This window comes from Monodon monoceros, unplaced genomic scaffold (genome assembly GCF_005190385.1).
Source record: "Monodon monoceros isolate NGI ecotype Baffin Bay Population unplaced genomic scaffold, NGI_Narwhal_1 Super_Scaffold_16, whole genome shotgun sequence".
NCBI classification, from domain to species: Eukaryota; Metazoa; Chordata; class Mammalia; order Artiodactyla; family Monodontidae; genus Monodon; species Monodon monoceros.
In genome coordinates this window covers 6,956,333-6,972,077 of record NW_021703772.1, presented here as the reverse complement: position 1 = coordinate 6,972,077, position 15,745 = coordinate 6,956,333, and the positions used below count along the sequence as shown (strand labels likewise).

General features: G+C 47.1%; 1 protein-coding gene and 1 non-coding gene across 3 annotated transcripts in view; both read left to right on the top strand.

Annotated features, from left to right (window-relative positions):
- ATG16L1 (autophagy related 16 like 1) overlaps positions 1–15,080 on the top strand; it is a 47,203-nt gene extending 32,123 nt beyond the window's left edge. For both annotated transcript variants that reach the window (XM_029224953.1, XM_029224952.1), the window contains 6 exons: positions 8,989–9,109; positions 9,376–9,481; positions 11,418–11,567; positions 11,711–11,758; positions 12,607–12,708; positions 13,524–15,080. In XM_029224953.1, coding sequence (XP_029080786.1) covers positions 8,989–9,109; positions 9,376–9,481; positions 11,418–11,567; positions 11,711–11,758; positions 12,607–12,708; positions 13,524–13,617 — 621 coding nt within the window. In that variant the 3' untranslated portion in view covers positions 13,618–15,080. The remainder of the gene's footprint in view (positions 1–8,988; positions 9,110–9,375; positions 9,482–11,417; positions 11,568–11,710; positions 11,759–12,606; positions 12,709–13,523) is intronic.
- On the top strand, positions 6,583–6,825 carry LOC114897338. The gene has a single exon (XR_003794064.1).
- Positions 15,081–15,745: the final 665 nt, after the last annotated feature.

Genomic DNA, 15,745 nt, shown 5'->3' with positions numbered 1-15,745 from the left:
TCCTTTTTCATTTCTAATTTTATTGTTTTGAGTCCTCTCCCTCTTTTCTTGATGAGTCTGGCTAATGGTTTATCAATTTTGTTTATCTTCTCCAAGAACTAGCTTTTAGTTTTATTGATCTTTGCTATTGTTTTCTTTGTTTCTATTTCATTTATTTCTGCTCTGATCTTTATGATTTCTTTCCTTCTGCTAACTTTGGGTTTTGTTTGTTCTTCTTTCTCTAGTTCCTTTAGGTGTAACGTTAGAGTGTTTCTTTGAGATTTTTCTTATTTCTTGATGTAGGCTTGTATAGCTATAAACTTCCCTCTTAGAACTGCTTTTGCTGCATCCCGTAGGTTTTGGATCGTCGTGTTTTCGTTGTCATTTGTCTCTAGGTATATTTTGATTTCCTCTTTGATTTCTTCAGTGATTTCTTGGTTATTTAGTAATGTATTGTTTAGCCTCCATGTGTTTGTGTTTTTTACATTTTTTTCCCTGTAATTGATTTCTAATCTCATAGTGTTGTGGTCAGAAAAGGTGCTTGATATGATTTCAATCTTCTTAAATTTACTGAGGCTTGATTTGTGACCCAAGATGTGTTCTATCCTGGAGAATGTTCCGTGCGCACTTGAGAAGAAAGTGTAATCTGCTGTTTTTGGATGGAATGTCCTATAAATATCAATTAAATCTATGTGGTCTGTTGTGTCATTTAAAGCTTCTGTTTCTTTACTTATTTTCACTTTGGATGATCTGTCCATTGGTGTAAGTGAGGTGTTGAAGTCCCCTACTATTATTTTGTTACTGTCGATTTCCTGTTTTATAGCTGTTAGCAGTTGCCTTATGTATTGAGGTGCTCCTATGTTGGGTGCATATATATTTATAATTGTTATATCTTCTTCTTGGATTGATCCCTAGATCAATATGTAGTGTCCTTCCTTGTCTCTTGTAACATCCTTTATTTTAAAGTCTATTTTATCTGATATGAGTATTGCTACTCCAGCTTTCTTTTGATTTCCATTTGCATGGAATATCCTTTTCCATCCCCTCACTTTCAGGCTGTATGTGTCCCTAGGTCTGAAGTGGGTCTCTTGTAGACAGCATATAGATGGGTCTTGTGTTTGTATCCATTCAGCAAGCCTGTGTCTTTTGGTTGGAGCATTTAATCCATTCACGTTTAAGGTAATTATCGATATGTATGTTCCTGTGACCATTTTCTTAATTGTTTTGGGTTTGTTTTTGTAGGTCCTTTTCTTCTCTTGTGTTCCCCACTTAGAGAAGTTCCTTTAGCATTTGTTGTAGAGATGGTTTGGTGGTGCTGAATTCTCGTAGCTTTTGCTTGTCTGTAAAGCTTTTGATTTCTCAATCGAATCTGAATGAGATCCTTGCTGGGTAGAGTAACCTTGGTTGTACGTTATTCCCTTTCATCGCTTTGAGTATATCATGCTACTCCCTTCTGGCTTGTAGAGTTTCTGCTGAGAAATCAGCTGTTAACCTTATTGGAATTCGCTTGAATGTTATTTGTCATTTTTCCCTTGCTGCTTTCAATAAGTTTTCTTTTTCTTTAATTTTTGTCAGTTTGATTAGTATGTGTCTCAGCGTGTTTCTCCTTGGGTTTATCCTGCCTGGCACTCTGTGCTCCCTGGACTTGGGTGGGTCTTTCCTTTCCCATGTTAGGGAAGTTTTCAACTATAGTCTCTTCAGATATTTTCTCGGGTCCTTTCTGTCTCTCTTCTCCTTCTGGGACCCCTATAATGCTAATGTTTTGCATTTAATGTTGTCCCAGAGGTCTCTTAGGCTGTCTTCATTTCTTTTCATTCTTTTTTCTTTATTCTGTTCTGCAGCAGTGAATTCTACCATTCTGTCTTCCAGGTCACTTATCCATTCTTCTGCCTCAGTTCTTCTGCTATTGATTCCTTCTAGTGTAGTTTTCATTTCAGTTGTTGTATTGTTCATCTCTGTTTGTTCTTTAATTCTTCTAGGTCCTTGTTAAACATTGCTTGCATCTTCTCTTTTTTTTTTTTTTTTTTTTTGTGGTACGCGGGCCTCTCACTGCTGTGGCCTCTCCCATTGCAGAGCACAGGCTCCGTACGCACAGGCTCAGCGGCCATGGCTCATGGGCCCAGCTGCCCCGCGGCATGTGGGATCTTCCCGGATCAGGGCACGAACCCGCGTCCCCTGCATTGGCAGGCGGACTCTCAACCACTGCGCCTCCAGGGAAGCCCCCTCTTGCATCTTCTTGATCTTTACCTCCATTCTTTTTCAAGGTCCTGGATCATCTTCACTGTCATTATTCTGAATTCTTTTTCTGGAAGGTTGCCTATCTCCACTTCATTTAATTGTTTTTCTGGGGTTTTATCTTGTTCCTTCATCTGGTACATAGCCCTCTGCCTTTTCACCTCGTCTATCTTTCTGTGAATGTGGTTTTTGTTCCACAGGCTGCAGGATTGTAGTTCTTCTTGCTTCTGCTGTCTGCCCTCTGGTGGATGAGGCTATCTAAGAGGCTTGTGCAAGTTTCCTGATGGGAGGGACTGGTGGTGGGTACAGCTGACTGTTGCCCTGGTGGGCAGAGCTCAGTATAACTTTAATCCGCTTGACTGCTGATGGGTGGGGCTGGGTTCCCTGTTGGTTGTTTGGCCTAAGGCGACCCAGCTCTGGAGCCTACCTGGGCTCTTTGGTGGGGCTCTGGGAGGGCTCACGCCAAGGAGTACTTCCCAGAACTTCTGCTGCCAGTGTCCTTGTCCGCATGGTGAGCCACAGCCACCTCCGCCTCTGCAGGAGACCCTCCAACACTAGCAGGTGGGTCTGGTTCAGTCTCCCCTGGGGTCTCTGCTCCTTCCTCTGGGTCCTGATGCGCTCACTACTTTGTGTGTGCCCTCCAGGAGTGGAGTCTCTGTTTTCCCCAGTGCTGTCAAAGTCCTGCGGTCAAATCCTGGTAGCCTTCAAAGTCTGATTCTCTAGGAATTCCTTCTCCCGTTGCCGGACCCCCAGTTGGGAACCTGACGTGGGGCTCAGAACCTTCACTCCAGTGGGTGGACTTCTGTGGTATGTGTTCTCCAGTCTGTGAGTCACCCCCCCAGCAGTTATGGGATTTGATTTTACTGTGATTGTTCCCCTCCTACCGTCTCACTGTGGCTTCTCCTTTGTATTTGGGTGTGGGGTACCTTTTTTGGTGAGTTCCAGTGTCTTTCTGTCAATGCTTGTCCAGCAGCTTGTTGTGATTCTGGTGTTCTCGCAAGAGGGAGTGAGAGCACGTCCTTCTACTCCACCATGTTGGTTCCTAACAGGATGATATTTTTAGTTGGTAGAAGAGTTCTCAACAGGTAAGCGTCAGCTTTTAGGCCTGAAGTAAGAAGGCCCTGGAGGCGGAGATAGACCTGGATGATAGAGGTCATAATGTTGGTAACTGTTTTCAAGTGAGCTGGTTTGCAAAGGTGGGCTGAGTCTCACTGGAGAGGGTGCTGGAGCACCAAGCTGTGGGTGCTGACGAGCCAGGGGCTGGTGCCAGGGCTGTAGCCTCCTTTGCTGAACCAGCTGGCTCAGAGGGACTCTGGTCTGCTCACAGCTGTGTGCTATCACTTGGTAAATGTGTGAAGGAGATCAGAGGGCCCTTTTAACAGGTTCTCCATTCCCACAGAAACCGCATGAACCCTTACCAGGGCCCAGGATGTAAGTAGGCTCCCTGTCTAGGAGGCTCTGGCTTCTACCGAGACCCTCGTTTACAGAGGATGTTGGAGGACATAGATGGGCATCTCCATGTTCTGAGACTCAAGATCCAAGCCCTGGTCATTGTCTCCTCAACTTGAGGTGGGTGGTGTTGGGTGAGACCAGAAAGCAGGAGTGGCCGGTCAAGTGCTTGCTTTAAATCCATTTAGTAAAGGGTTCTAGAAATAGTCTCGTGTTGAAAGGGGCCCATTCCAGAGGACTTCTGTCATTACAGGATGTTTTCGACTCTCTTAAAAATGTAGGGGCTTCCCTGGTGGTGCAGTGGTTAAGAATCCGCCTGCCAATGCAGGGGACACGGGTTTGAGCCCTGGTCCGGGAAGATCCCGCGTGCCGCAGAGCAACTAAGCCCGTGTGCCACAAATACTGAGCCTGTGCTCTAGAGCCTTCGAGCCACAACTACTGAAGCCCATGTGCCACAACTACTGAAGCCCATGTGCCTAGACCCCGTGCTCTGCAACAAGAGAATCCACCGCAGTGAGAAGCCCTCACACTGCAACAAAGAGTAGCCCCCGCTCTCCGCAACTAGAGAATGCCCGCGTACAGCAACGAAGACCCAGCACGGCCAAAAATAAATAAATAAATATTTTTTAAAAATAAAAAAAAAAAATCTAAAAGATTACTGCAAAACTGAGGAACTGGGCTGAAGAACCCATCCTGCTCACGTCTGTAATGCTGGTGTGGAGAAGTGGCCTCAGTGAGGACTTGCTTTCAGATGATGGTTTTTATTTCAGAAACCTCCTTATCAAGTTCTGCATTTTTCTGAGGTCACTTGTCTTTGGTTGGTGTTAATGGTAGCTGCTACATGGTGGGTGGCCCTTTGGGTCTGCCCTGCAGCACCAGGGAGCCTGTGCAGAGCCTGAGGGAAGAGAGCTCTAAGCCTTCCCATTCGGAGACTCGGGGCTGCTGTGACATCAAAACCCATGCCCGTCTCTTAAAGAGGAAGATAAAAGCCTTAAAGTAGTGTTAGAAGTTAAATATTAACTATTAAGAATAAATTCAGAAACACCGAATGGGTAAAAGAATTTAAAATAAATCTGATCCACTTAAAATGACTTAAAAATCAATTTTTACGTGATAAAAGTGAATGCTTGCAGGAGGCTGAATTCCATACCACTGAGAGCATGGAGATGAAACTACTCAGCCCCAGGCAGGGCCGGTCAGGCTGGGTTTCCACCAAGAACAAAATAAGCAGAAATCCAGACTTCTTTAAAAGCAAGGTGACACATGTGAAAAGCCAGGAAATAAAAACATTCCTTTCCTTTATTCCATTAATCCAGCAGTTTCATTCCAGGAAGTAAGTCAGGGGAAAGCCGTGTACTCATAGATGTTCACTGCAGCATCATTTGTGATCGTGAAACTTTCAAAGGGATGTCGGTGTCTGCTAGCCAAGGAAATTTCTGTTAGGTTGTAATCTCATTGCTTGGAGACTGTTTAGCTATTACAGAGTAATTACAGAAACTCTTAAGGAGGGTGGTGCAGAAAGGAAGAGAAAGAATGCAGTCAGCCATGGGCCTGGTGCGTGGGTCACCCTCCTAAACAGAGTGAGGAAGATGTTAGTCTTTTACAGACGTTAGAGAGCCAGGGTGTTCAGGCGCCAAACAGCGTGACCCCAAAGCCCGTGTATTTTCCTGTCACATGAAAAACTGCTTGTGCTATGAAGTTAAAAGTGCGGTGGATAAATTTGTAGGGGTGTTTTCATGTGAACTATATGAGAATATTAACGTGCATTTAGAGTAAGCAAAACGAGCAGATTTGCATCGCCCATTTGCGGGCAGTGTCTTTTCCTCCCTATGTTTGTGAAACATGATTTTACTTTTACATTAATAGTAAGAAAGAAAACGGTGCATGTACACAAAACTGAATTTTTTGGTGAAGTAGAAGTACCTACGCCAAGTTTTTGGTCTCTCCCCATGGTTTGTGCAGATTGAATGATTTATACTGAGCATTATTCCTATACTGTATTTAGCATAAACTTTGTTGCTGGAACTTTTTTGATCTTTCCAGAAGGATCAGTGGGAGGTTGTCACACAGCCACAGCACAGCTGCCACCTGGCTGGCAGCGATTGTAAGATGCTATTCCAGTTTCAGAGCGTTTTAAATGTGAGAAGGATCCTCGGAATTCCTGCAGACTTTTTCTTAAAAGGGGAAGTACATGTGGCCCTGAGTTTTCTCTTCCTGTACTAAAGTGGAATTGTTCTCCTGAGCAGAGAGGAAAGACTGGTTTCTAAAATGTTAACTCTAAACTGCGAGGCCTGGCTTGGGGGGTCAGGGTTGAAACCCAGTAAGTTGACAGTTACAGTAAGTATATTGGGGTCTTTTAAAAGCTGCTCATTTTTTGGGGGGGGTGGGGGGGACGGATTCCCTGGCGTTCCAGTGGTTAGGACCCCACACTTTGGCTGCCGAGGGCCCGGGTTCAGTTCCTGGTCAGGGAACTAAGATCCCACAAGCCATGCAGCGCAGCAACCCCCCCCCCCCAAAAAAAAAGCCTTTTCTTTTTTTTAAAAAAAAATTATAGGGGCTTCCCTAGTGGCGCAGTGGTTAAGAATCCGCCTGCCAATGCAGGGGACACGGGTTCAAGCCCTGGGCCGGGAAGATCCCACATGCCACGGAGCAACAAGGCCCGTGAGCCACAACTACTGAGCTTACGCGTCTGGAGCCTGTGCTCCGTAACAAGGGAGGCCGCGATAGTGAGAGGCCCGCACACGGCGATGAAGAGTGGCTCCCGCTCGCTGCAACTAGAGAAAGCCCTCACACAGAAACGAAGACCCAGCACAGCCATAAATAAATAAATTTATTTATTTTAAAAAAAATTATAAAGAAATTATTAGTGAATACCTGTATATCTTCTGAGCCTTTGAAGTTTCCACACATGACTATGTTGATCCATATTGAAAAGTAGGGAAAGTGCGGCATCCTCACCATCCCCAGCCGCCTCTCTCCCACTGGGCTCCAGTAGTGCTGTGGCGGGCAAAGCACACTGACGTTCGGTTATGACCCAGTTCTGCGTTGCTTGGTAGCCCAGGAAAGACGCCATGGTTGGCATCTAACAGCTAGTCACGAAAAGATTTGATTGTTGGGAATGCTGGTGTCTGTGGTTATGATCTGACATTTCAAGCTGAGACCTCTGATTGAAAAACCCCTAGGAGTTTTAATTGTTTATTTAAAGAGTCCTGATGTTTCCTTTTAGTTTTTTAAGAATCTTTTTTTTTTTTTTAGCTGTGTTGGGTCCTCATTGCTGCGTGCGGGCTTTCTCTAGTTGCAGTGAGCAGGGGCTACTCTTCGTTGCGGTGCGCGGGCTTCTCTTGTTGTGGAGCACGGGCTCTAGGCGCGTGGGCTTCAGTAGTTGTGGCACATGGGCTCAGTAGTTGTGGCTCGTGGGCTCTAGAGCGCAGGCTTAGTAGTTGTGGCGCACAGGCTTAGTTGCTCCGCGGCATGTGGGATCTTCCCGGGCCAGGGCTCGAACCCGTGTCCCTTGCATTGGCAGGCAGATTTTTAACCACTGTGCCACCAGGGAAGCCCCTGATGTTTCCTTTTATATTGCTAAATTATGCCTCTGGTGAACCTGTCTATTCTGACTTTAAATAGGAGACTGACTTTCTGAGACATTAGTAAAATCCAAGATTTAAAAATTTTGTAATTTGATATAATTCAGACTTACAGAAAATTGCAAGAACAATACAGACCGGTATCTGTAATAGAGCTTATTTCAAGAAGGTCCTCTGATTGCCCTCCGCCCCTTTTAAGTTGTATAATTAACAGCTTAAAATGTGACAAGCCTCAATAAAGAATACAGATTCAGGAAATGTCTACATGTATTTTTTAAACACTTGGGAGAAGACAAACATGTTATTTTTCTATAACATGTAAGATTAACGTGGCAGCACAAATCTAATAATATTAAATAGATACCGTTAGTATATACATTGTTCTTTTCCATTTCATTGGCTAATAAGACTAAATACAGATATCCTATTTGTGTTCTGTATACTTTCTGTAGTAGAGCCTTTACTGAGTACTTTATTATACAGTTTTTGTATATACTTTTTTTTAAATTGAAGAAGAATTGACCTACAACACTATGTTAGTTCCAGGTGCGCAACATAGTGATTTGTTATTTCTGTACATTACCAAATGATCACCATGGTAAGTCTAGTTATACCTGTCACCAAAGTTACTACAGTATTAACTGTACTCCCCGTGCTGTATGTACCTTTATCCCCGTGACCGTTTTGTAGCTGGTAGCTTGTACCTCTTCATTTCTCACCTTTTTCACCCAGACCCCCACTCCCACCCCACACAACCACCACCTTGTTCTCTGTGAGTCTCTTTCTGTTCTGTAAGGTATTGATTTGTTTTTTAGATTCCACGTATAAGTAAAATTATATGGTATTTGTGTTTCTCTGTCTGACTCATTTCACTTAGCATAATACCCTCTACATTCATCCATGCTGTCACAGAGGGCAAGATTTCATTCTTTTTTTATGACTTATACTCCACTGTATATATGTACCGTGTCTTTATCCATTCGTCTATCATTGGACGCTTAGGTTGCTTCTATATCTTGACTGTTGTGATTAATGGTACAATGAAAATAGAGGGGCATATATCTTTTCAAATTAGTGGTTTTGGGGTTTTTTTTTGGAAAAATACCCAGAAGTAGAATTGCTGGATCGTATGGGGTTTCTATTTTGAATTTTTTGAGGACCCTTCATGTTGTTTTCTATAGTGGCTTCACCAACTTACTTTTCCACCAGCAATGTACGAGGATTCCCTTTTCTCCACATCGTCACCAACACTTGTTACTTGTTGTCTTTTTGATAATAGAAGTTCTGGCGGGTGTGCAGTGATAATCTTGTTGTGGTTTTGATTGGCATTTCCCTGATGACCAGTGATATTGAGCATCTTTTCATGTGTCCATTGACCATCTGTATATCTTCTCTGGAAAAATGTCTGTTGAGGTCCTCTGCCTGCTCCTCCCTTATTTTGAGGGCATGGTCATGTGAAGTTTGTGCTGTGGTGTTGGAGCTTTCATTTATTTTTTCATTACCTTTTTTTTTAGTTTTATTGGCGGTGGGAGGTTTATCCTCTTCCTCTTGAGACCTCACCCCGGGCAATACCCAAAGACAGGCTTTCTGGGTGTTTTCCCTGAGCTGCTCCTCCTTTTCTCTCTGCGTGTTCCTGACCAGATCTCAGGGTGTTTGGAGAAGCTGGCTCCCTGGCAGTTTGCCGCTGACTCTCCCAGTGTGGCGCCCCGGAGGTTTACCCTGGTTGTGTTCTTTCCCTTAGCATACACTCACGGGACACAGCGGCAAAGTGCTGTCTGCCAAGTTCCTGCTGGACAATGCGCGTATTGTTTCTGGAAGTCACGACCGGACCCTCAAACTCTGGGATCTACGCAGCAAAGTCTGTGAGGAAATTCAGTCTCTCTGTGTCTATGAATGATTAGATATTAACCTCAGAGGTGTTTGTTTCCACGTTAAAGCCTGCATTTAGTGTGATAAACTTTGAAAGTCCAGCCTCATGCTGAGTGGCGCTGGCGCAGTGACTGTTTTTCAAGTTTGAAGCTTCATTTAAATAAGTAGTTCTGATTACTTAGGGTGAGAGCGCAGCAGTGTTGCGTGCACAGCCGCAGAGGGGCCTCTGCTTGATTCTTCGTGTTCGGTTGTCTTTCAGGCATAAAGACGGTATTTGCCGGATCCAGCTGCAATGATATTGTCTGCACAGAGCAGTGTGTGATGAGTGGACATTTTGACAAGAAAATTCGTTTCTGGGACATCCGGTAAAACACCCAGGAGCTTGCTGGGGAGGCAGATGGGAGGGTCTGTATGTGGCAGAACTGTGATGGTGTCTTGTGTGTGGGTTGTGTTTTTAAAGTCCCTGGAAATGGCAGAAATGAGCTCCAGTCCACATTATCTTCTCAGTTTGATATTCTTTACCCTGAAGTAGACGGTCACATTCAACAGTCACCTCTGAGCATGCCCTATGTACTTACAAACAGATGAACAACGAGGTTGTTAGGTGGTTTCAAGTGTAGTCGAGAAGACAGAGACACACGTCTGCAGGGTGTGTTGAAGTAGGGCCAGGAGCCCTTGTCCAAGGATGTTAGAGACCGTCTGTCAAGATGAGTCCTGAGGAGTGAGTAGGCTTCACGTTGCAGAAGAGCCCCTGAGGGACATTCCAGGCCAGAGCAGGGCAGTCTGGCAGGTCAGGCGAGGGCAGATGAGACCAATAGGGTGGGCTGGGATCAGATTGCTGCGGGCTTTGGACGCCATTGGTAGATGACTTGATCTCATAAGTCGTTGGGTGTTGAGTAAAGGATTGCTTCATGAGAGTGTGGTAGATTGCATTGGTGGCAGTTTTAAAGGGTGTACTGGGGAGCGGGAAATCAGTAAAGCATTGAGGATCTGAACTCAAGGCAGTGGAGGGGGGATCTGGATGGGGTTTGTTACAAGTTGGATGTGGAGGGTGAGGAAGGAGAGAAGTAAAGCAAGATGCAGAATAAATGACAGATTTAGGAAGAGGACGCAGTGAACATGTTCAGAAAAGGACATAAATTTGAGGTTTCTAATAGACATTTGGAAAAACAAAAGTTTTGAGAGGTTGGCTGGGAGAAAAAATGAGACGTCCTCACAGGAGGACTTTGAAGACATGAGAGTGAATTAGTCAGAGCCCGCCTGTGAAGCAACAGGAGGGCAGTACAGGGAGCTGCCCAAGGAGGGAGGAGTGGCGGAAAGGGGGAGAAAGCTGGAGTCCTGTTGATGGGCCAAGGTGGGGGCAGTAGAAGGGACAGGAGTCCTGTTAGAATGAGGACAGTTGGTTAGGAGGTGTAGGTAATTGGTGATTAGTTTCAGGGGTACTGGTTGGCAGAAATTTGAACCGGGAGTAAGGAATTTTAGAGCCAAGCTGGATGTTAGAAGGCTCCTCCTGGTCTCCCCCCTAATTTGACAGATGAAGACCCCAAGTCCCAGGGAGGTGGAGCGGCAACAGTAAGATAAACTCTCTTACTTGGTTATGGTTTGAGGTGGGAAATCATTTCATCGAAAGTTTACAACAGAATGAATGAGTCCAGAAGGGCCTGCACCTCCTTTGGCTGTATCACCAACAGGGCCCAGCCCAGGACTGCTGAGCACAGACCTGGGTGTGGACCGCGGCCCAGAGGAGAGCTGGGAGAAGACAAGGAAGGAGAAGGGGTTGCCAGGGTGCCCCGGTTCCACATCTGGAGTCACTGGGATGAGTTGGAGGGTCCCCGAGCTTTACTTTGTATGACAGGAAGCCTGGAGAGCCCACACATTTGTCCATATAAGGCAGCCCAGACCTGCTAACGCGGTTTACGTCCCTTTGGATAAGTTGAAATGACAAAATTGAAGTAATACTAATTAAATAGTAGCCCTGCTTAGTTCATGCTGATCAGAAGCTCTGATTGGCAGTTACTGTATCATTTCAGAAACAGGCAAGGAAATTAATCCTTACCAGTTTTAGAGTTCTAGTACTCACAACTACTGATAGAATCTATTGATGGGAAAATAATAAAAGCCAGGACTGAGATTATTTGTGTGGGCGTGGGAGCATTTTCACCGTCCTTGAAGAGTATTGTATTCTAGTTCAGTTGCCTTTTCTCCTTCCTCCTTTTCTTCGTGGCATGCCATCCTGGTTGAAATGGGGAAGTTCTGACCTTTCTGTGTTAGGTTTTCTCAGACTTTCCATCTTTTTCCTAGATCAGAGAGTATCGTCCGAGAGATGGAGCTCTTGGGAAAGATTACTGCCCTGGACTTAAACCCAGAAAGAACTGAACTCCTCAGCTGCTCCCGAGATGACCTGCTAAAAATTATTGACCTACGAATAAATGCCGTCAGACAGACATTCAGGTAACTGAAGACACTCTGGTTGGGTTTCATCTGAGTCTTGCTGATTTTTCAGAGGGTTGTGAGAAGGCCAGAAGCCTGACTTGCCCGCACATCCCAAGTTCGCATGGACTCTGGGGGTAACGGTGCCCTGTCGTCTGTTGCAGCGCGCCGGGCTTCAAGTGCGGCTCCGACTGGACGAGAGTTGTGTTCAGGTTAGTGGTGGTGCTCCTCCCGTCGCGCCCGCGCCCCCAGCGTGGTTCACCGCGGAGGTTAGAGCAGAGGCATCTTCCCACTGGGGAAACGAGCTACATCTGTACGGTGCCTCCACACGCGCAGGTGTCCAGGAATGAAGCTGCACGTTCAGTCCTAGAGGTCACTGTCACTGTTCCTTCCTCTCTAAAGTGTCCCTTCTGTGATTGCGTGAAACTGTGTCCCAGTTCAAAATCTAATAATGGCTAGTTGGTTTGTTCTGGGTATATCAGGTTCCCCTCTCTTTACTCATTTACATGAGAACTCTTCGAGAGCTTTTTGGGAAGGGTGGTGTCCCCTGGAACAGAGCAGAATAGGCTCTCTGGAGAGGGGGTGGTTTCCCTTTCCTCTTCTCCCTTCCACGCATGGCTGTTCTCCCAAATACATTGTCATGGTCAGTGCCAATATCGTGGAGAAGCTTCTCTACAGTCGATGCTTCCTTCCTTTTCTGCTTTCACTGCACCGTATAACGAGGCAGTCCATCAACTGCAAGAAACCCTTCACCATTTGGGGGTTGACTTTGACCTCCCTATGTGCTATGTTTGAGTCTGAGAGATGCTTAGGGACTTGTGGCCCCAAGAAGTAATGCAGCGGCACCATTTTTCATTAGCTGGTGAGGCCAGATGATAGGGCGAAGCGGCTTTGGCCAAAGCGGTTGTGAAGAGCATCTTCTGGTTTCTGGGTACACGGGAATGGTCACGTGTTTGACTCGTAAGCGAAGAGTAAACATGACTTCCTGGGGAGGGGTCCGGGAAGACGCTGAGTTGGGGGTGGGTGGTAGACGCCGTTTCTTGTCTCATGTGTCCTGCAGCCCTGACGGCAGTTACGTGGCAGCAGGCTCAGCCGAGGGCTCTCTCTACATCTGGAGCGTGCTCTCCGGGAAAGTGGAGAAGGTCCTTTCAAAGCATCACAGGTAAGATGTCAGCCCCTCTGAGGTGGTGAGCAGGCCTGTGACTCCATCCCAGGGGTCACGTCCTCTTCGGGCGTGGACCCGAGTCGACCCCACGAGGGCAGTGTCCACTCACACGCTCTACTGTGAGCCAGGTTAGTGGAGGGAAGCTGGGGCCCTTCTCCCCGGACAGCAGACAGCAGCGTCCTGCTTATTTACATTTCAGACCGTTCCAGCTAGAGCAGTTAGGGTATGGCCACTGGAGGAGGTTAGAGCCCCGCGTTCTGTCTCTCGTCATGTGGCGCCTCCTGTCTTGCTCTTGCCCCTTCACCGCTCTCCTTCCTCTCTGGCTCCCCTTCTCCCCCTTCTAAGCCCCTTTCCTCAGGAAATCGACTGCCTGTAAACGCCGATTTTCACGTGCTTTTTACTTTCATCCAGGCCCCTTTTCCTCTCGGCTTTGTTGTGTCCCCCAAGCCCAGCTGCTCTTAGAACCCAGGCCCAGGGCCCCCCGGGACCACCCCTCACCGCCCTCGCTGTGGTGGTGCCTCCCCGCTCCTCAGCCAGTTGCCCTGAGGTGCTCGTCAGAGGCTCTTTGCTTAACTCAGAGCTACTCCCTTAGGGTAGACTTGATAAGGCCTGACTCCTTTCATTCCAAACTACCTCCTAGAATCAAGGCAGGGTTCCTCCAAGTTCTTTTGCTCTCTAAGCGCCTGTCTGTGCGTGGGAGCCACACCGGCGAGTAAAACGGGCGCTGGGACAAGCCTGACGCCCTGATGGCGAGGGAGCCCTGTGCTCGGCCCACGAATGTCTCACCCGCGTTCCGACCTCTCCCTTTGAAGCTCAGCGATCAACGCCGTGGCCTGGTCGCCTGCCGGCTCCCATGTCGTCAGCGTGGACAAAGGAAGCAAAGCTGTGCTGTGGTCAGAGTACTGAGGGCACCTCGTCAGGAGAGAGCGGATCAGAAGCTGGAGGGGCACGCGGGCCCCACGGCTCTGTCCTGGCAGGTGGCGCCTGGGCTGTGGCTTTGACCTCCAGAGAAGAGCTCGAGCCGTGGGGCGCAGTAGCCTGCCTTTGAGCAGGGCTCCCGAGGGTCGTGGCTGAGGTCCCGTGGCCTGAAAGAGTAACACTGAGAAAAACCTGATGCTGCGGTCGCTCAGCAGAGGTTCAGGTTCTTGCCTTGATTCAAGTGGGAAACACTACTGGCTCTGATCTTGCATACCTCAGCGGGGGGAGTGCAGGCACCTGCCGGCTTCTTCCCTGGGCGGCGGTGCCGCAGACGCCCCCTGTACCGGGTGTTGCTTCTCCCCTGTGCTTTCTCCCGTCCTTCCAAAGTCGGTTCTGGCCTGATGAAGGTCCTGTCACCTTGGGGTCATTTTCCCAGGGAACTTGCTTTAATCATGGATTAACAGAAACCCAGGTGGGATTACCCCTGCCCTCAGGTAGCCCACAGGGACAGTGGGACTGTGGTCCCCCCTGCTGGTCTGTGTCTTTATTACGAGGCTCTTACTCTGATCTCACCTGATCACAGTTGGAATTTCCTTAGGCCTCCTAAACTGTTCTTAGAAAGCAACTGTTCTTCAAAACTCCTTCCTCCCTCCCCTCCCCCCCTCCAGTTCTACATATCTATCTCTTGGTCGAGAAATAAATCTCAATTTGGTTTAAAAAAAAAAAAAAATTGGCAGTGGGTAGGAGAAGAAGTGCACAACCCTTTTTCCAGAGAAGCGGGTGAGCTGCAGGAATAAAGACTGTATTCCCGGATCATCTGTAGCTTCTCAGAAGGTGGGCCGCCCCCTTCTTCCCGGCTGTGCTGGGGTTACAGTTGCCGGTGGTGTGGGATTGGAGGCCTCCAGTGTATTACCCTGGAGCCAGTAGTTCCGGGTCGCTGCCCCTTTGCCAAGCCTATGTGCAATACCCCCTCGGTGCTTTAGTGCAGGAAGCCCATTCCAGGAAGCATGGGAATGCCGTCTTTCGATTTCGGGACTTGCGAGTAAGGCTGGGAAGAAACTGGCCTATGCATTTTTTTTTTTAAACGTTTATCTTTACCATCTTACTCGTTTATAAAATTCTAGTTCCTTGAGTGACTGAAACACCAATATTTTTATCACTTACTCATTCGCACTTTAATTTTCTTCCTTCCAGACTTGTTCTCTGGACATCTGTGGGAGCGAGGGCTAGAGCAGGGCGAGGACGGGCTGCGCGCTCCCTCTGATGGTGTTGGCGGCTCTGTTCTCCCCTTTCCTCTGCCCTCGCCTCCCCTTTTCAGTTTGCTGTTCAGGGAACTCGTGCTGAGGGGAGTTGAAATTCACAGGCCAGGGCATGTCTTTTATTTATTTAATTATGTTGCCCAACAGAACTTGATTGTAAATAAAAAAGAAATCTGTTATGTACTTTTCACACTCCATGCCTCTTGGTAGTTATTTTCTTCTTCTTTATCCTTAAGGGCGAAAAGCTGGGTTTTTTTCATTTGTTTTCCTGGTATTCATTCATTTGTAAATGATGGTTAATACTGTCCCCGTGCCTTTCCTTATTGTTCATCATTTAAGCCCAAGGTATTACTGTCTGTAAACGTCAGCGTTCCAGTTTCACGTCATTTGCAAATCTTAACTGGAACCAGAAAAGGGTCTCTTCGAAATTTCGGCAGCTGTGCGGTCTGCTCCACGCTGCAGCAGTACGAGCTTCCTGTCCCTGCACTGCAGACTTTGTTCACAGGATTGATAGTGAACTGTATGTATCTCCCAGCCGCCAGGCCTCTTCTTTGCTGAAGGGGCATGAATTTCCTCATTGAAGAGTGATTTATTCGTAGCAGCTCAGATATCTAGCAAGCGGCCGTGTGCCATAACAAATTAGGGTCTCCCTGATATATCCCACCCCCACCCCCAAGGACCCCTGTCCAGCCCATTACCAGACGGTAGTCCAGCAGCTTGAGTCAGGATTCCATCATGATCTGGAGTCTCAGAGGCAGCCAGCAATCTCCCAAAAAGCGGAACGTGGGGATCCTGTTGCAGTCGCCTTCAAGGAGGTAAGTCTCATTCTTCAAAAAGGCTGAAAGTAAACATTGTCG